The following is a 21,652-nucleotide window of genomic DNA, read 5'->3' as shown; positions in this document are numbered from 1 at the left end:
GACTGACACTCAGCCAGAAGTGGCCCGTCTCCACTCTGCTAGCTGGGATCAACAAGAAGTTCAGATTTGCTTCCCCATCCCATGTCAAGTGGGGGCTCATAACAGTGAGGCTAGACCCCATCTAATTATCTCCACCTACGGTTTAAAAAATAAGTTTGCGAAGGTGTGCCATTTTTCTGTCGCAGTTGCTGAAGCAAAGAGCGAAGCATGATAACAATTCTGTTGGCTGCACAGACCTGCACAAATCTTGTAAAACAAAGAGGAATTAATACCAACGAGGGTAGTATTTCAAAAATAATTGTGCTCTGTGTTTCTTCTGCACCCCCCACACACACACACACACACACACACAGTACACTCGCACACACACACACGCACACACACGCGTGAAGGCATAAGGCACAAGGTTCACATGCACTCTCTTTTGTTCCGTTTTCACAATCAGGGTCCTGGTGTTGAGGTTTTTTCATGGGGAAATTCTGTTCTTGAGAATGTCAACAAACTTTATCGACAAAGTGACGAGTGACGGCTGAAAGGGAGAAACTAAGCCAGCCACTTCACCGATACGCTCTCAGGGACGGACTGCTACCCATCCATCTGACCAGGTAGCGTAAATTTGTTATGACGCATGATATACACATACAAAAAGACAAGAAACTTGCAGCAGAACAAAATGAGGGGAGTTTGTCATCCGGACACTCACAGATTTACTGTATTTCTGAATGACCAAGTGGTCGTTGGACTTTGGAGTAGGGCAGTGTCATTATATAACCGTCTTAAAACATACACAGGTCAATTTTACAGAACGGGAAAATGGAAAATAAATGTCATAAAACTTGGGAGTAAAATCAATACCTAGTGGTCTTCTCAAAATTCTGACAAAATTCTGAATTTTTTCCCAACTCTTCATTCGTTTCATTCAGTCAGTACAAGAAATCAAATGTGTCGGTTTGGCTCTGAGGTGTAAATTCAATTCTCACAAGAATCATTTTATTCTCTCAAAAAATATTTATTTAGGAAGAATGCAGTGTAAATGTCAAATGTAAATCAGTCACATTCAGTAAAAACGACTTCACCCTTTTTTCACATTAATTTAATCCACTGTAATTATTTTCTGTTGGTGAGAAGGTGTGAGGTGCATGCCTGGATCGTGTTTGACTGCAGTTACCGAACACGAACAAACGACTCCTTTGCCGGAGTGACTCCAAAGACTGAGTCACCAAAAAGATTTGTTCGCCACGAACAAATCATTCACAAGTCTTGCACTACTTTACTGTTGACTTTGTGAAGGTTGTGTCTTCCTGCCTCACGGTGGGGGTAAAATACGATACAAACACCCCACCGACATTAATAGATGAGTTCTTCATTTACCATTTTGTCAATTGTCTGAGTGCAACTTTGCATTCATTGCCAGCTCTTCCTAAAGGTGACTGCCTATATATACATATATAAATATATATATAATAAAAAAATATAGTAACCAAATAAACAAAAATAGCAAAAAAATTATAAATAAATGAATACAATGTATATATAAATTGCTATTATTATTTGATTATCATTTTGAATTATGCATTACAGTTCACATCTAGACTCTTAAGAAACATCTTACTGCAGATATTCCACATTGCGACTGTTTTCATGTGAAGGATCTACTTTTATATCATAGACCTCCAAATAGATTGTATAGAAATTATGACATATCTCAAAACCTGTTTTACCATGTTCCATATTAAAGTGAACTTGCATCCGGTTCTGTCCTCAGCTTATGCATCACCTCTTCAGCTCATATCAGTGGATTTACCCATTTGCCAACACGAAAGAAAAAAAAATGCAAGCCACTCCAGAAGGGTGTAAACCTAATTCCTCGCCACTGCACTGAGGGAGGGAAGGTGAGGGGTGACCGCCCCGCCCCGCCCCCCCTTATATCATTCAAACGAGTTGTGACTGAGAGAATGAAGCCATGCAAGGTCATTGTCTCTCGCTCATGCTCTCTCTCGCTCTCTCCCCTGTATACACAAATACACACGAGCTGCACATATCACCTCCCGAAGGATTTCAGATAAGAGAGCACATATTCAACTTTCAGTATATACGAAAGAAAATATCCTCATATGAAATCTTGAAACGCAAACAATGAGTCTGGTCTGTGCCTGTGGAGAGATGCAATGTATCCAAAGGTAAGTTCAGTTTTATTTATTTTATGATATATTATAGAATCTTTTTTTTTTCATTTTTATTTATTATCAGTCATGCTGACGATCAGCGGTATTATCACATATAGGAATATTTGTTACAATTCAAAATAAAATGTAACTCTAAAAACTAACATATTAAAGATTTTGTTTACTTAGAAAAATATATTTCAAAAATGCTTTCAAATGTTTGAAATACAAAAGGTGCTTCTAAATTTCGATAGATTTCGATTTTTTTTTTTTACAGGAAAAAGATAATTATATTGTATGAATCTTACAATTGTATGATTCATATATATATACACTGTATATATATATATATATATATATATATATATATATATATATATATATATATATATTTATATATATATATATATACACACACACACACACATACACATAAATATAATAAAGTCCTGTATATAAATACATACATACATACATACATTACACAATATATTTCATTATTTAAATTGCTATTAGTATCACTGTCTCTCTCTGTTTCTCCCGCTATCTCTCTCTCTCTTTCCTCAGGTGTTACAGTACCACTTGCTTGCTTCTTCGTTACACCTGGCTGGCCAACCTCACTCTGCTGCATTCTGTTTAGTACGACCAGCCAAGAAAACAAATATTCTGGACGGCACGGAAACAAATCAGTTTGATTTACACAGGAAGTGGCAGTACTTCCCCAAAAAGACTTCCTATATATGGTCTGGTTTCTGGTTGTGGAAAAAAAAACAACAACCAGCAGTAAGAAACAACAGAAAGGGAAAACATTTTTTGAGTGAAAATCCTTCCAACTTCCACACACCACCACCACCACCTCGTCTTCTTCCATCGCCATCATGGCTGCAACAAAGTCAGCTGTACTTTTAGTGGCCCTGGCCCTCTCCCTGCCGGTCTCTGCCCACGGCTTCCAACCTCTCTTCTCATTTGAGGGGAACTCGTTTACTCACCGTGACATCACGCAGAGGGCGATCCTCTGGAAGGCAATCGAGGTTTGCCGAGCCGTGGCCGTGTCTGAGGGACGGGATGTCACCCTGGTGGTAAGTTGGAGAATTGGCAGGGATTGGGGTCAAATCAGATTCTCAAAAAGTTGACATGAGGTCCTAAAGGTTTCAAGGTCCTTGTATATTCCTCCGACTGTAAGATCTGAAGGCTAAAAAGGGATCAGGAGAATATTTTGGCTAGAAGCTTCTCCTGTCCCTACCTAGCCCCAGCGTTCCCCTGTCCTTTTTCTTTGGTCAAACAAATTCATAGTCATTTATGTAGACTGAACATTGATTCATTTACATTAAATGTAAATGAATCAATGTCCAGGGTTCAGGTTATGCATTTAGCAGACTAACATGAGAGGTTAGAAGTAAGTAAGAAAGTGCGTACATTTTATTTATAAAGCGCCTTTCAAAACCAGAGTTACAAGGTGCTGTACAATAAAGACATTAAAGTAAATAGAAATCAAAAAGAAAAAGTTTGAAACACAAATATAAAAAATGACAGTATAAAAACATAAAGAATTGCACAGAAGGAAAATACACATGCAAAGTGCTTACGGTAGATGTGGGTTTTTAACAGCATCTTGAAGATCTGTACAGATTTTTATTTTTTTTATTACTGAGGGAATAGGGTTTCAGAGAGTGGGAGCTGTAACAGTAAATGCTCGGTCACCCTGGGTTTTTAGCTTTGATTTTGGTACAGCAAAAAGGCCTTTGTCAGAAGACCTGAAAGATCTCAGAGATCTCGCTGAGGCCAGGGGACACAAAAGTTCCAAAATGTAGGGAGAAATAATTTTAAAATAATTTCTGCAGTTGATGGGTAACCAATGAAGAGCGACCAACACTAGAGTGTTGTGTTTTTTAAGAGAGGCTGAATAATAGCTTGTTTAAAGTAATCAGGGTTCACCAGTTTATCGATTGTGCAAACAAATCTCTAGGAGGAAAGCAAATTGGAAAAACAGGCAGATCTTGCCTCGTTCACTTTCTGATTGAAAGATGAAAGTAGTTCCTTTATATAGATAGAGTCAACCTCCAGCTTAGTGTTTTTCCAGCTATGCTCAGCCTTTCTGCACTCTCTCTCTTAAGACAACAAATGTTATCATTCATCCAAGGGGATGGGTTAACAGTATGGATTGTTTTGTTTTTAAAAGAAGCGACAAAGTGGTTGACAAACAGAGGTTGTTAAAGGAGCAGACTAAGTCTGTACTGGGAAAGCCATACCCTTACTCAGGTCAGCAAAGACCGGAGAAGTTGTCACCAGAGTTGCTATTGAGAGTGCAAGAACACGAAGTGTGATTGATGGATTGGATGTCACTATTGAAAAAGGTATCAAAAATAATACACTTATGGTCAGACGTGAAAAATTCATTGATATGTAGCGCGTTAAGGTGCAGACCCAAAATGAAAACCAAATCAAGAGTATGACCACGGTTGTGAGTTGGCCCTGATACATGTTGCATTAAATTCTGCATTAAAGACTGAGTTGTGCTCAAAAACTAAGCAGTGAACTTGTTAAAATTGAACTAGTCATCAACATGTATATTAAAAACACCAACAATAATAACTTTGTCAAGTTTAACAACCACAGAAGATAAAAACTCGTCAAATTCAGTTAAAAAGCCATTATTTGGGCCAGGTGATTGGTAAATCGACCGAAAAAGAGAGGATAAGCCATACCCTATCCTGAGTATAAGCACCTCAAAAGTGTTGAGAACACTGATGTCCACGGAGTGGCAGCTGAACTGTTTGGTAAATACAGCAGCTAACCCTCCTCCACGATCTGACATCCTGGACACACTGATGAAGTAACAGTCCGTGTGACAGTGCACGCTGGTAGACCAGCCAGAAGAGTGTTGCAGTAGTCTAGTCATGAGATGACACCGACAAGGAGCTGTGCCCAGTGCTCCGACAGGTACCATGTGATCTTCCTCCCTGTTGTACAGAGTGAATCTGCAGTTTCTGGAGACAGGAAATTTGGTCAGAGAATGTTCACTGATCGACAATCACTACCCAAAAATCTCTAGCAGACTTGGATGGTATTAAACATGACAAGCTGAGCTGAACATTTAAGTGGCGTTGAATGGTTGTACTTTCCGGGATGATGAGGAGCTCCATCTTCGGGAGATTCAGTTGGAGATAAAGTTCCTTCATCCAGACAAATGTCTGCAATACATGCCTAGATTCATGCAGAGACAGTGGTATCCCCTTGAGCAAAGGATCGATAGAGCTGGGTGTCATCAGCATAAAAGAGCTAGGAGAAACGGACGGATGACCGATCCCAGTGAGGAGGTGTGCAGGGTCCCTGTAATACCAAAATAACAAAAAAATACTAAACAGAAATAGTCAAATAAACAGGACAGCAGATTCATTATGATTAAGGTTCATTATCATGATTCATTTGGAAGGGGGATTCCTCCTTCTGTGACCCTCCCCTTCTTGTTCACGGTGTCTCAGGTGACTCGAACCTAACCAGGGTTGTTCTGTGTCGGATTTGCATGTTTTCCCCATGTTCATGTTGTTTTCCTCTCGCCCTAAAGACATGCACCTCCGGGGTTCACACTCATGTTGATACCCCTGACCAAGGCATTGGTTCCTGCTAGAGCTGGAGTCGGGCGCTATGCTGCAGCTGCCCAAACTGCTCCTAAACAGTTAGGATGGATCAAATAGTTATTCTTCTCCTCCTTCAACTTTGTCTTCAGATCGATGAAAGCCTGACGGCCTTTAAGGTGCAGCAGGCCTGCTCAGGTACCGGCAACTCTCTCCTTTCAACTGTCATGTTCCAGACCACCATCGCCAAGATGTACCTGAGCAACGCGGCCGTGGACGTGGTGTTCCCACTGAGCAAGGATCACCATTTCGACGACGAGAGCTTCCAGGGCGGGCGGGATGTCATCACAGCAGGTGCAGAAGAAGATGAGAGGGAAAATTCCAATCCATTATCTCTTATTAGTAGAATATTGGCTAGGGAATTATTTATACAGAATTAATGAAACTACTGAGCATGTTCTGGCTTCCTGCTCCACCACAGATTACAACCAAAGGAAGTTCTTCATGTTGTCTACTATGATGGATAGTTAGAAAGCTAACATGTCCATCTCGGTCTTTTTTGGGTGTGTTTGTCATTGTTCTTGTTTTTTTGAGCAGACAAAGGCTGCTCTATAGAGGTTTGTGTCATTATGACATCTCACTTGTCTTTTTCCCTTGCCGCAGCTGCTATTTCTTTGTGGAGATCGCACTTCACTGAGTGACAAAGGGAGGTAAAAAAAAAACAAAAAAAAAAACAGTTACGCCTTCATCTGTTAAATAGGTTTATTTTTTTAATTTACAGATAAAGGTATTTTCTAATGTCTGCATTTGAAATTTAAATTATCATTATGAGGCAAAAACAAATTAAATTTTTTTTTCATTTTAAAGCTTAGATTCTTACTTTGCATCCAAGCCCAGTTGTTAAGTCCAGGGACTTCATAGACACAAGTTTCTCTTCGGACTCTGCAAATGTGTAATTTATTACATTTAAATTTTTTTTTTGTATTTATCATATTTGTCTGGTTTTGGGACCTGTCAGTAACAGAATCAATTAATTCTTCTGATAAATTGATAAATAATCCTTCACAAATTCTGCCACTGTGTTGGCACACTGAAAATGACAGCATTCTGGATGCAAAAGAAGAGAGTTGCCCTCCCTCGAAACACTCACAAAGGAAAGGCTTATAGGTAGTTCCCCAGGAAGTAGATGATGTAGTTAAGAAAAGAAAGTGAAGAGTCGTGCCAAACTGTCCTGAGAGATGCTAAAATGAGGAAGTTTGTTGATATGCTGGAGAATGCAAATAATAGTCCATATGGGGAAATACCCACGGTATACTGTTAAAAACAGCTCACTACATTACGTGCTGTGAGGCAATTTCCTCAAGAAGTCATTCTGTTACTTTAAACTACCCTGCACAATGGTATTGTAGGGGTAAATTTTCGAAATGAGAGTCCTACAAGTATTTTTGTCTATGAAGATGACAGCAGTGCTCAACTAAATAAAAATGAAAAATCAGTCAGTTTGAACAGCTCTAGAGTGACCTTTGTATTTGACCAACAGACTCGGAGCAAAGTTTGAATGAAAGCCAGGGAAGAATTTTTACCAAATATATGCTAATAAAAGTTACCACTCAGCAATGACTATCATATCATAAGTTTAACCTACAGATGGGTATTTCTACCTCAGGTGGTACAGAAATATATTCCAGCCCATGGATTACTAAAAATAAAAAACAGTCTGAAATCAATATGGAATATTTATATTTGCCAATATATTCTGGAATTAAATTAAATCAGACTAATCATGAATCAATTTCCCATGAGAGATGTAGTGATAACAGTGACCAATAGATCTTTTGCATCTAAGCTGATCTGATTCTGTGTGTCTAGGAATGTCAGCGGTGAAGGCCAGCGTGAAGTTGAAGAACTTTGTCTCAGGAAGACTCACTTTGGGACGCATCTGTCACACACTACAGGTTAGACAGACAGATGGATGGATGGGTGAGTGGAAAAGTTGGTTGATGGGTGGATGGATGGAATGGTGGAAGTTTGGACTAATGGAATGATGAGTCGCATGGTGCATGGTTAGATGGATTGGTGGCTGGGTGGATGGACAGAAGGATGGACTAACAGAGAAATTAACCAATGCAAGAGACGGATCAGTTCAGTACAAATGCATGTGTATTACTTGCTGTTGCATTTGTGGCAAATGCTAAGTCAATGGGGTGTGGAATTGATAATGCATTTTGGGGGACAAGCCAGAAGTGAGCACTCCTATGGGTCTAACCCAGGGGTGGGCAAACTACGGCCCACGGGCCACATCCGGCCCGTTGGTCTTTTTAATCCGGCCCGCCGAAGATTGGTACAGAATTCATAATTATGACTGCATTCATTTCACCTTGACCTGTAATGCCTGGCGTTTCACCAGGTGGCACATTAGGCACAGTGACTTGATTTTGCGGAGCCCGAGCTCTGTTATTACTCTGCTACTACTCTGAACCCATCTGCAACAATGAGTGGGCCAAAGAAAAGAAAAGTCGACAGTGAGTGCCGAGTGTTTAATAAGGAATGGACAACTAAATATTTTTTTACCTAGGTCTGGTCAAAGGCTGTATGTCTTATTTGCCAAGAAACGATTGCGGTTTTAAAGGAATACATCAGCCCTTAGTTTTCTACCAAGCATGCTAATTATGCTAACAACCAATCAACGCATAACGGACGGCTACCGCTCAGAGGTTGGCAGCTGGCTTGCAGGCTCAGCAAAACACCTTTATCCGACAAACTGCCATCCAAGAATCAAGCACTAAGGCAAGTTATTTGCTGGCATTCAAATTAGCAAAAGCCAGCAAGCCTTTCTCCGAAAGGGAGTTTCTCAAAGAGTGCATGGTAGAGACAGCAGATATCTTGTGTCCTGGGAGCAAGAACAAATTTGAAAAAAATAGCTTATCACGAAGGACAGTGACTCGCCGTGTTGAATTAACTGACGAAGACTTAGCATGCAAGCTAAACAAAAAAGCGGAGTCATTTACATTATATTCTTTGGCACTGGACAAAAGTAATTACATAAAGGACACCGCTCAGCTTTTAATTTTTATCAGAGGGATTAATGACAATTTTGAGAAAACGGAGGAGTTTTTGGCCGTGGAACATTACCACAGATGGATCGCCAAATCAGACTAAACGGGAAAAACGTTGGACTGCTCAAAAGAATCCAGGAGAGGGTGAAAGAGGACAACCCTGAGCAGGAGGTAATTTTCCTACACTGCATAATTCACCAGGAAGCACTGTGTAAATCCAGATTGCAGCTTGACCACGTGGTGAAGCCAGATGTAGAACTTGTTAACTTTATTCGAGCGAGGGGACTTCCCCATCGTCAGTTTATTAAGTTTCTTGAAGAAACTGACGCTGATCACAGGGACTTGCTTTACCATTCTAATGTCCGCTGGTTAAGTTTGGGGAAAGTATGTCAACGAGTGTGGGAGCTCAAACAGGAGATTATGTCATTTTTGGAGCTACTTGAGAATGCTGACAAGTTTCCTGAGCTGAGTGACACAGATTGGATATGTGATTTAGCTTTTGCTGTGGACATACTGACACACATGAATGAGCTGAACGTGAAGCTACAAGGGAAAGACCAGTTTGTGCATGAAATGCATACAAACGTCAGAGTCTTCAAAACCAAGCTAGCTTTATTCTCAAAGCAAATGTCAAACAAGTCATTTGCTCATTTCCCCACACTGGCTACATTGAAAGAGGCCCCACAACATGTGAAAAAATACAGGAAATCACTGGATGACCTGCATGAAGAATTCTGCCCTCGGTTCTCTGATTTTGGAAAAATTGACAAGTCACTTCAGCTGGTGTCATGTCCCTTCTCACAAGACCCTGAAACGGCGCCACAGGAGTTGCAGTTGGAACTGATTGATCTCCAATGTGACACTGTCTTAAAGGAGAAGTTCAACTCTCTTAAACTGGATGAGTTTTATGCTTCATTAAGCGCAGCCAAATTTCCAAACATCCAGAAGATGGCATCGAGGCTGCTGGTGTTGTTTGGCTCTATGTATGAACACCAACACCTCAGATCTGTTCTGAGAATTGCCACAACAAAACTAACACCAGACTTGGATGCACTGGCAAAAATGAGTGATCAACAACACTGTTCCTACTAAAAGGTAAGTGTATTAACACTATAATGCTTTTCTTCTGTTTATGTTCGATATGTATGCATCTTGTGCTTGCCCACCCCTGGTCCCACCAAACACCAATAGGGGAGGGGGGGGGCACTACACTTATGTTATATTTGTGCAGATTACATACATTTTGATGATGATGGTTTGTTCTGTCAGGATTTCTACAGCCACAGTAATTGGGTGGAGCTAGGGAACACGTCACCCTACAGCGCCCTCATCAGGCCTGACCAACCTCTGGAGAACCTGGCAGGTTGGACATTTTGTGTGTGTGTGTGTGTGTGTGTGTGTGTGTGTGTGTGTGTGTGTGTGTGTTTGTTGATGTTGATGTTTAAGACTACCAAGGTAAAAACTAGGGCTTAGGGGATGTGAGACAAGAGTCAATACCAAGACTAAAGCTCAATAAGTCCAAGGCAAGCCCTAGCCTTTAAGGTGACAACTCTCTATCTATTTTTTCTATCTAATTTTTTTATATCTCATTGAAGTCCATGTTTGCTTCCAAATATATTGAAAATAAATGGCAGTTTCTGACTTGAATGGATTTTAACTAATAATGAATACATTTTCAGACAGTAACCGTGTCATTCAATATGTGAACTCAAGAGATTTCGTAAGACTTGGGACATAATCCACACTCAAGTACTACAAAACCCTGATGTGTGTGGTTTTGTGTGTAAATAATTATGAATCCTCATTTCTATGGACCAGCAGCAGGATTTTACCAGGCTAAAAATGTCTGAATGCAGGCACAATTGAAAAGGGCTGAGGCAGGAGGTTGGGCAGAGGAAAGTAGGGACAAAAGGAGAATGAGAGTCATTCATGATGACAGTTTGTGTTTCACCTCTTGCCCTAACCGATCAGGTAGAATAGTGCAGAGGTCACTAATTGGCGGACCGTGGTCCTGTCCGGACCCGGACCTATAACACTGTGGCAATTCTGCCTGCCACACGCCACCCAAGTGCCGTTTCCAGGGCCCTTGGAAGACGATGGGTTGTAGACACCAGCTTATTGTAGAGAGGAGGCTAGGTGGCATTAGCCAGGAGCAGATCGAACATGTCATGACAGGGCTCCTCTCCTGAGTGAGTGTGAGGATGGGGGTTTTAACCTGTTGCTCGTAAGCCAAACCAATGAGCAACAGGTATGCAGCCACTCTGACCCAATCACCTAGATCCAGGTCAAGTGTGGCTGCTTAAACCATCCCATCCCCACATCAGGAAGCCATAAATTATTGAGAATTAACACATTTGACAGAGCGTTTCTATTTTAATCGGCACAATTTTTGTCTTTTCCTTACGGTACTGGAGGAGGGGTCCAGGAACGTCACGGACCAATTGCATGTGTTGTATATTATCTCACATGATGTTACTCATCCAATCAAATCTGCACTTTCCAACAAGCGCTCACTCTCACACAGTTGAGAGCCGAGTCGAGAGAGGAGAGTCACACAGTGAGAGAACTAAGTAAGTCAGTCACAGAAAAGTCAATTCACATGGCATGCTCTAAAAAGAGAAAACTAGAGAGTTCATGTTCATTCTTCCCAAGGGCAGTTCAAAACCAGTATGTCTCATATGTTCCGAGACCGTGACGATTATTAAAAGCTGCAAAGTGAAGCACCACTAGGAGATGAAGCACAGAGTTCTACCAACACACCCGCTCAAATCCTAACTGAGAGCACAGAAAAAAAAACAATCTAAAAGCCCAATATGATCAATCCACCAGAATTCTAACACATTCATTCACTGCCCAACAATGTTCCCTTAAAGTTGCTTGGATTTTGGGTCAACATAAAAAAAACATTTACTGACGGAGAGGTTGTCAAGGAGTGCATGAGTGCGGTAGCTGAAACCTTTGAGGGAAACCAAAAAGAAGAGTTTTGTGAACTAATAAAGCAAATACTTGTGTCAGCATCATCAGCCACAAAGAAAGCTGAGATGTTAACCCAGGATGTGCTCCCACAACTGGATGAAGCAATTCATAAGGCTCCATGCGTAGGCTTAGCTGTAGAGGAGTCCACTGATGTGGCTGACATTAGTTTATGGAAGGTTCTTCAACAAGGAGAACAATGAGTTCTGTGAAGACCTGTTAGGTGTTCCACACCTTCAGACCAGTACAAGGGGAGAGGACATCTACCTGGCCATAAAGGAGATGCCAGTGAACAGGGGAATAGAGCCGAAACAGGTGGTTTCAATAACCACAGATGGAGCCCCTGCCATGGTAGGGAGAGAGAAAGGAGCTGTGGCAAGAATAAAAGAGGACAATCCTGATCTCATCTTGTATAATTGCATTATTCATCAATTGGTCGTGAAGATGAGAAGAAGAGAGATGTTGTGGCTTTTTTGGTTTATATCACCTCACACCTGAATGAACTGAATTTTAAGCTACAGGGCAAGGACAATTCACTTTGTGACCTGATGACAGCCTGTTAACTCATTCCAGAGGAAACTTGAGGTATTCAAGGGAGACCTGCAGGGAGACTGCACACTTCCCAACAGTGCAGGAGTAGGTTTGGTGTGAGAGAGATTGGTATCTTCTTCTGTTGACTTTGTTCAGACCTAGACTTCAACAAACATTTTGACAGCTTCAGCCTTGGACAGCAGCTCACCCTGTACATTCCGGACCCATTCCTCATCAAGGATATAAGGGGGTTCTCAATGGAAGACACACAGCACTTCAAGTGGGCAAAAGTTGGGCCTCTCCAAATTAAACTGGTTGAGCTCCAAATCAAATGTGGCCCTGGAAGAGCATTTTGGAGGAACTGACCCTGCCACTGCCTGGCTCCAAATAGGCTCAGAGACAGCTTTCGCAGGTCTGAGGAAAGTAGCCCTGTACATATTGACCATATTCGCTCCACATACAGCTTTGAGGCAGCTTTCTCCACAATGAACATTCATAAAACCAGATATAATTCCAGGCTCACCAATGAGCACCTACACATGTGCATGAGCATGGCTCTGACACCATCCTAGCCCAGATTTAAAATCCTGGCAGGATTTTAAATCTTTTTTTTTTTTCTCACTGAACAAGCGAAGGTGGTGGATTGTGATATATAGAAGAAGAAACAGTCTTTATTCGTCACGCAACACACCACACTAAAACACATGCTTTTGATGGTGGCCGGTGAAATGGATCCTCTGCATTTGACCCATCCTGGCTTGTCCTTCCTCCAGGAGCACAGCCAGAAGCAGTGGGCAGCATACGTGGACACACCCGGGGACCAGGTGATAAATGTCCATCGCTGGTCAGATGATGATGGGTGCATGTTTTTTAGTGGGGGTCCTTACTGACATGAGGTGGAGGAAACCCCATGTGAGCACGGGTAGAACATGCAAACTCCACACAGAAAGGCTCCTATTTGGGAGATAACCCGCCCAGAGCACGGAGCCAACAGCGCCCCAGGCGGGAATCAAACCCAGGACCTTCTTGCTGTGAGGCAGCAGTGCAATGCACTGTGCCACCGTGCCACTGTATATATATATATCAGGGAAAGAAAGAGGAAAGTGTTAAAGCTGTTCAATTCTTAGCTTGTTTATTTAAAAAAATTATATAAGTTAGTAAATTAGTAAGATTGATTAAGATGTGAAATGGAGTTAAAAAAGAAGGGAAAGGTAAACTCAATCTGCACTTCTTTTAATTTAGCACTTTTTTTAAGATGCATGTCATTGAAATGCTCTGTTATGTATTTTATTTTTAAATTCAGCCCTTATTTTATTTGAAATTAGAAGAATAATTATCTGTATGTATATATATTATTAGAGTACTTGTTATTTATAATCCCTCCAGTTCAATGTGAAAACTGATAAAAAAACATTGTTGAAATATTATATAATTGTAATTTATTTGATTTGACAGTCAGTTGTTAACTACATACAGACCTTGATACAACTACTGGGCTACTTCAATATGGCACTGAATCATAAAGCAAGTTAGACATTGTGATGTTTCGGACCTTTGCTTGAAGACATTTTCTGTAACTGGACCTCATTGAATTTGAATTGAATACCCCTGCAATAGTGTGTCAGTCGTCACACAAACACACCTACACACCTGTCATCTGTCTCTCAGTAAAGAATTACACACACCGGGCTGTACACGTTCTCACTGGGACAAAAATTTGAACACATCACACCTGTTCATAGATCTCTACATTGGCTCCCCGTCAAAACTAGAATTTATTTTAAGATTCTGCTACTTGTATATAAAGCTATAAATGGCCTTGCACCTCAGTATATAAAATAAATGCTAATTGTACACGAACCAGCAAGAACTCTCAGGTCCACAGGTAGTGGTCTTTTAACTATCCCTTGTACCAACTATAAAGCAGGAGAAGCTGCTTTCTGTATCTTTGCTCCAAGTAAATGGAACAATGGAACACCCTACCGAGGGACCTGAGAGAGCCCCCCACACTGAATACTTTTAAAAGCTGGTTAAAAACCTTGCTGTTCACGACAGTCTATGACTGACTTCTGTGTGTGTGTGTGTGGGGGGGGGGAGGGGTTCAGCTGTTGCTGCTGCTGTTGTTTTCTGTTGTTGTTTTTGTTGTTAATGCTAGTTTTTCTGCTGCTACTGCTGCTGCTGCTGTTGTTGTTGCTGTTGCTGTTGTTGCTGTTTCTTTTGTTGTTGCTGGTGTTGTTTCTGCTGCTGTTGTTGTTGTTTCTGTTGTAAGATTACAGTGAGAGGATCATAAGAAGGGTGTATTTCGGAGAGAGAGAGTCAAAAGGGTCTCCCTTGCAAGATGTAAATGAAAACTTGACCCGTAATTTAGGGACGCTAATTAAAGGACCGTGACTGGATAAGATGAGATGGTGCACACAGTTGAAATTTCCGTTTCCGCTGAGAGCTACCACTTCCAGTTCCAGTGACTTCTTCGCTGTGCGTTACTTACTTGAGAGGAGATGGTACACACTGTTGACTCAATGCAGATGAGGAAATTTCCGTTTCCGGCGAGGGCTACCTCTTCCGATTCCAGTGACGTCTTTGTGTGTGTGTTACTTTGTTGAATCCTTTCCAAACTTTACCTTGTTTGGATTAGGGAATTTAGATTGTTCGCACTGAGATATCCTTGCTATTTCATGGCTCTGACCGTCTGTGCTGCTGCTGTTCCAGTTGTTGTTTCTGTTTTTGCTGCTGTTGTTGCTGCTACTGTTGCTGCTGCTGGTGTTGTTGCTACTGTTTTTGTGGCTGCTGTTGTTACTGCTGGTGTTGTCCCTGCTGGTGTTGTCATTGCTGCTGGTGTTGTTGTCTGAGCTGCTAACCTTATTCCTAAACTGACGTTGTCGCTGCTGCTGGTGTTGTTGCTGCTGCTAACTTTATACCTAAACTTAACCATTTCTTACCTTATCCCTTAACTTAACCATCTTGAACATTAAACCTAAGAATAACCATCTCGAAACTTATACCTAAACTTAACCATCTCTAACCTTCTACCTCAACTTAACCATCTCAAACATTTCTAACCTGAGTGACTTTTCCGGTTCCGGTGAAAGCTACGACTTCCGGTTCCGGTGACGTCTTTGCATGTGCGTTGTATTGTCAGTTTTGCTGTTGTTCTTGTTGTTGTTGCTGCTGGAGTTTATGTTGCTGCTGCTGCTGTTGTTGTTTTGTGGCAGCTGCTGCTGTTTCTGTTGCTGTTGTTGTTGTTTCTGTTGTGAGATTACAGTGAGAGGATCATAAGAACGGTGTGTTTTCGGAGAGAGAGAGTCAAAAGAATCTCCCTCCCGATGTCTGAATGTAAACTTCACCCGTAATTCCGGGACACTAATTAAAGGACCGTGACTGGATTAAGATGAGACGGTGCACCCTGTTGAAATTTTAGTTTCCGGTGAGGGCTACCATGTCCGATTCCGGTGATGTATTCTTTGCGTTACTTCGTTGAGATGAGATGGTACACACTGTTGACTCATTACAGAGGAGGAGATTTCAGGTTCCGGTGAGAGCTACCACTTCCGGTTCCGGTGACGTCTTTGCTTGTGCACTGTTTCTGTTGTCTCTACTGTAGCTGCTGCTGCTGTTCCAGTTGTTGTTTCTGTTGTTGCTGCTGTTGCTGTTGCTACAGATTTTATTGCTGCTATTGTTGCTGCTGGTGTTGTCGCTGCTGGTGTTGTCGTTTCTGCTGGTGTTGTTGTTGCTGCTGCTAACCTTATAGCTAAACGTAACCATCTCTGACCTTACACCTTAACTTAACCATCTCGAACATTATACCTAAACATAACCAACCCTAAACATTTACCTCAACTTAACCATCTCTAACATCTCTAACCTGAGTGACTTTTCCGGTTGCGGTGAGAGCTTCCATTTTTGGTTCCGGTGACGTCTTTGCGTGTGCGTTGCTGTTGTTCCTGCTGCTGTTGTTGTTTCTGTGGCTGCTGTTTCTTTTGTTGCTGCTGCTGTTGTTGTTTTCTGTCACTGCTGCTGTTGCTGTTGTTGCTACTGTGGTTGGAGTTGCTTTTATTGTTGTTTTTGTTGTTGTTTCTGCTGCTTTTGTTGTTGCTGTTGTTTCAGGGGCATTCTTTTGTAATGACAAGCTGACAACTACTTTCTCTCTTTCTTTTTTGTATTTCTTTGTAAAGTGCATTGTATTACCCTGGTTTGAAATGCGCTTTATAAATAAAGTGTGACTTGACTTGACTTGACACCTTAACAAAATTCACACTGGAAAATGCACACACAAATTAGATGTGTGCATTGAAAAATTATGTTTTGTAATCAAATGCCTTTATCAGAACCTTGCTAAGGAAGTAAAATCCCAACCTGTAACCTAATGCAGATTCCAGTTTGTGGGCATCTCTGTCCACAGGTAAGGGTTTAGGGAGGGAGACGGAGTCCTTTTTGCCATGGTGCACCAACATGGCAAGAGTTTTTATTAAGCATTGAACAGCCACACCTATAAATAATCATGAATAATAATAATGATGATAATCTTGAGGATGGTTTCAGGCGCAGGAGGAATGGCGTTCTGCTTCCTGGCTCCTGTTCGACTGACAAACCCTGAGCCCCTGATTAGGCCAATTCGAGGCAGCTTGGCGACCGCTGGAAAGGGAACCATGCTGTCGTCCGCAGCCGGTGCTTGACCACACCCATTGGTCTGCCACACTGTTTTTGTTGAATTTCCCTACTTCAAACTGTTTTGTCAAAATACAATATAAAAAAACATTGCGTATCTTTACCTGTAGTTTCAGAAGGACGATAAGCACCGTCTCTAACTTGAAATCCCCATTTCTTGAGTAAAAACGAAGTTAAAATACTTTTGAAGTATTTCCTATACTGAATGTTTGCATTGAGAAAACTTTAATGCACGTTCCTTTGTCCCATGCAGGCCCCGGTGTCCCGACCTGTAGGAACTGCGCAGGAGGGGATTGCACCAACAACCTGCTGCCAGACGTGCTGCAGCAGGGTCTCCTCACCTCGGGCTACTTTAACGTCTTCTCCCCAACCAAGCCAGAAGGTGACTCTCAAAATGACTCTCCCAAGATCTAATTTCAATTTTCATGATTCTGGTGTTCCATTCCCACTTTCCTTCATGGATGAACAGTACCTATTACATTTTCCCTCTGCCCCACAAAGGTAAATGCAGCCACGGCAGTATGTCTGACTGGACAAGCCAACAGGCCCCAGTGGGCGGCATCAACAAGGACGACACAGGAGCTAGCCACGGCTTCCTCCACCACAAAGCCGCTGACCTGGCTGTGAATGCTACCATGGAGCTGCTGGAGAATATCAGAGTGTCGGTGGGCGACAAGAACTTCTTACGGTATGAGACACTTTGACATTAAATGTCAAAATGTCTCCTATCGCCGGAAGTTCTACATTGTTCTACACTCGGTAAAAGGTCAGTCAAGTCAAGAATCTGGAATGGATAATATATGGAATCTCTGGTCTCTTTTCCATAAGAATATGGAAAGAAGACAGCAGAAAGCTTGACCAGGTCTGAAATTAGAAGAAAGTAACAAAGCTAGAAGGTTCCCAAAGATGCTGTTCGTCTGTCTTTGTCTCTCATCTCTGTGTATCTCGATCTCTCTCTCTCTCCATCTCAGCCTGATGGGTCTCTCCCAGTCCCCTGTGCTGTGTTTTGTCATCGACACAACAGGCAGCATGAGTGACGACATCGCTGAGGCCAAGAGAGTCTCCTTCTCCATCATTGACACCAAGAGGGGAACCGAGCAGGAGCCCTCTGCCTACATCCTGGTCCCTTTCAACGATCCAGGTAGCACATAGTATCTGGAGTATGGAGATGATTAATGCTGTTATAAATAAAATAATTTATTACAATAATCACAGAGAATCTATACATGACGATATATGTCAAAATATCGACTTATTATATGAAAATAAATGTTAGTTATGAGTGTTATCATGTACAGTAGTTGAACTACTGCATGTTGCCATGTAAAGTTCAAGTTCAAGTTCAAGAGATTATTTGTCACATACATATACATACGTTCATACATATATGCAGTGAAATGTCATGACACCCGGTGATTACGCACAATAAGCTGCATTAGTACCAAGGGTACAAAAATACTCGTTTGATGTAGACTAACACTTTTTATCACAAAATGTGATGTCAATACAATGCCCTGCTGAAAATGATGTGATGTTATGATTATGAACTTTGAACCAATATAGTCTATGAAAATAATGGATAAGGCGAAAAACTGACTCCAGTCAATTAAATACTTTATCGGGACACCTGAAGTGCGTGATCCAAATTAACAACTGCTACAGTTCTTCATTTATTAGTGTCTTTATTTCATAAAATTATCACTCACCAAATATGAAATGTTAAAAATGACTCAAATCAACGTTTGAGGTCCCTATTCATCCAAAATATTATCTCAAAAAGTAATTTGTGCTAAGCAGTACTGATCTGAATATGCCTTGTGTGATATCAAAAACACTCAAAAGGCATAGTGGCAAAACAGTGTATATAAAACAGATATATTTTACACATGAGGCTTTATACTGTATACATACATACACACACATGCGCGCGCACACACACACACATACACACATACATCTACATATAAAAACTTCTCCGTTCAGGTTTCGGACCACTGACAATCACAACCGACGCAGATGTATTCAAAGACAGCATCAACGAGCTGACAGCGTCAGGGGGTGGGGATGTCACAGAACTCTGCCTATCTGGACTTCAGGTGTGTCTGATGGAGAGAGAGATTTGCGACGAGATGAATTTAACCATGGGACATAGAATGCAGTGTGAAATGCCGGCAAATAAGAGAAAAAAAGCGGAAAATTCCAAATAGGTCAAGTCATTTTAAGTGCCATTCCATCTTGTGCCATTGACAGTACAGTTTAATCATAGCCCCCCCCCCCCCCCCAATCATAAGCCCTGCCAAGCCAAGCATGCCAAGAGCAAAGAAGGAAACCTGAGAATGACTTGAAAGACCCCTCTCGCTTTTTTATGCTAAGTTATAATTTGAGGAGAATGTAATGTCTAACTTGACAAACATAAATTTCATAGAAAAGCTACTGTATGTTACCATTGCCTTTCTTAAAAGAGATGCTGTGAACATGAAAAATATACAGCCACTACTTCAAAAGGAAATGGTAATCAAGCATGTCCCAAGCTGGCAATATTTGGGTCTGTAGTGGCTCAGGAGGTAGAGCCCATCATCTGGCAACTGGTTTGGTCTGCTCCTCCTGGCATGCAGACGCAAAGTGCTGCACATCCATGAGCATGGCACCTAACCTCTAACTGCTCGCATTGAGCTGGTGGTTGGTTTGAGCTAATCGGAGACATTACTTACAAAGTGCTTTAAGGGACTGTTGTGGCTAGAAAAACATGAAATTATTTTGGCCATTTACTATTTGAATCCTCTTTCAAAATGGGTATTAGGGCCACTGGGGGTTATTTGGGACAAAGGGTTATAAATATATAGATATTGACATTATTATATAGTGTCAATATCAAATTGTATTTGCCTTGTGAGTCATGATTTTTCTGATTGATCTCCATTTGTTGAATGTTTGCATGTATTTTTCCTCATTTCTATGGCATTAGTGTATTCAATGTTTTAAGCTATGTTTAGATTAGCTGTAGAATTACCTTTGGATGACCTTAGAATGACAAATGTGTTCTTGGCTCTGCTCCAAGTTTTCTGAACGACGTTACAGTTGTAGTCAAAAAGCTGCCATTCATTTCATTCAGCTACCGATTATTCTGGGACCCCAACTGTGAATTTAATCATAGCCACATTAAATCGAACTGTAATGCTGTACACTACATAAAGAAAATGAGACCAGGTTTCAGAGACGAAACAGTCTCGAGTCGTTGCTGAAGGAACTCAACAACTCTGAAGAGGCCATAGGAGGAGTGTCAAGAGACAAGCCTCTTAACAAAATACTTTGCAAATGAACAATTCCATGGGTCTCTCAAGACTGAAGCTACACAACAAAAGCCAAGGCTTAAATAGACAGGGATAACAATGATTTGTAAGAGAACTCCCTCTGGTGTCCAGGTGAGGGACAGACTGAACACCATGAGTTTACGCTCTGGTATCTTAGGAGAATGTTCAAATGAGGTCTAACGGTACCAAACATTCTTTATTACAGCTGCTCTGGAAGGAACTTGACACAAAAACTAGGAGGCGAGAGGAAATAAGTGTTTCATAAAGTATTTCTCGTGTGTTGGTTTTTTTATTTTATTTCACCCTTCCATTTACTTCTGTATGAACAGCTTGCCTTGACCACTGCTCCGGCTTCCTCTGAGATATTCGTCTTCACTGACGCTCCAGCTAAAGACTCGCACCTCAAAAGGACCGTCACTGCCCTCATAGAGAGCACCAAGTCTGTGGTGAGTACAGGCAGCATTTAACAGACTTTAGACTCAGGGGCAAATTCACAAAAGGATCGCGTGGCTTTTGCGGCTGCTGAACCAGAGCAAATAATAGAAAAAGCAAGTGTCAAATTCACAAAGCACTCGCAAACAGTGATGCACTGCTAACTCCGTGTTTCAATCAGGTATTATTCATACATTTGATGCAAAATTGTGCCTTTCTATGCAAATGAGCCTTGTTGCAAATATTGTCCAATTCACAAACACACGCACTAATTGCTACACACTGTTGGGGGGGGGGGGGGGGTTATGCACGTGAGACCCCCGATGGGGGTCAATGGGGGAGACCACCAACCCTCAAAGTTATGCATTACAAGTACCATTTTAAGGGGTCACACTGTGCTTGACAAAGCTGTTTTTTAGTCTGTTTATTCTGCTTTTGATTGTCCTGTTTCTTCCACCGGGCGGGGCAAACAGACGTCCAGGGTGGGTTGGGTCTCTGATGATACCACTGGCATTCCTCTGTAGTCGACCACTGTAATGTACTTCAGAGTTAGTATTGTAGTCCAATGAAACGCTGCGCTGCCTTCCCTACCCGTTGCAGATCCCTTTGGTCTTCCACAGTGCAGATGCCATACCACACTGTGCAGGAGTAGCTAAGGAGGTTCTCGATGGTGGCGCGGTAAAAGTTTTCCAGCAGCTGCTGTGGGAGGTGGGACTGTTTTAACTTCACAAGGAAGTATTGTCTCTACTGGGCCTTCTTCACCTGGTGGGAGATGAACCTCTCTACCTCTTCCCCTCGTATGCAGAGGAAGAGTGCTCAATTTTGAAGTCTGTTATCATCTCCTTAGTTTTTGTCGTGTTAAGGTCCAGGTAGTTATGGGAACACCACTCAGGCAGGCGTCAAACCTCCTCTCTGTTTCATTGCTGTTTATCAGTCCTACTATG

General features: G+C 41.6%; 1 protein-coding gene across 1 annotated transcript in view; it reads left to right on the top strand.

Annotated features, from left to right (window-relative positions):
* Positions 1-3,043: 3,043 nt before the first annotated feature.
* Positions 3,044-21,652, top strand: part of vwa10.2 (von Willebrand factor A domain containing 10, tandem duplicate 2) — a gene marked incomplete at both ends in the record, with an annotated part of 31,277 nt that continues 12,668 nt past the window's right edge. The window contains 9 exons of the mRNA XM_079999538.1: positions 3,044-3,244; positions 5,893-6,094; positions 7,610-7,695; positions 10,066-10,159; positions 17,219-17,347; positions 17,467-17,653; positions 17,937-18,106; positions 18,949-19,061; positions 20,606-20,722. Of these exons, the coding sequence (XP_079855664.1) occupies positions 3,044-3,244; positions 5,893-6,094; positions 7,610-7,695; positions 10,066-10,159; positions 17,219-17,347; positions 17,467-17,653; positions 17,937-18,106; positions 18,949-19,061; positions 20,606-20,722 (1,299 nt within the window). The remainder of the gene's footprint in view (positions 3,245-5,892; positions 6,095-7,609; positions 7,696-10,065; positions 10,160-17,218; positions 17,348-17,466; positions 17,654-17,936; positions 18,107-18,948; positions 19,062-20,605; positions 20,723-21,652) is intronic.

This window comes from Zeus faber (assembly GCF_960531495.2).
Source record: "Zeus faber genome assembly, chromosome: 4".
Classification (NCBI taxonomy): domain Eukaryota; kingdom Metazoa; phylum Chordata; class Actinopteri; order Zeiformes; family Zeidae; genus Zeus; species Zeus faber.
Note: the sequence above shows the minus strand (reverse complement) of the source record. Positions and strands in the feature narration are given on the sequence as shown.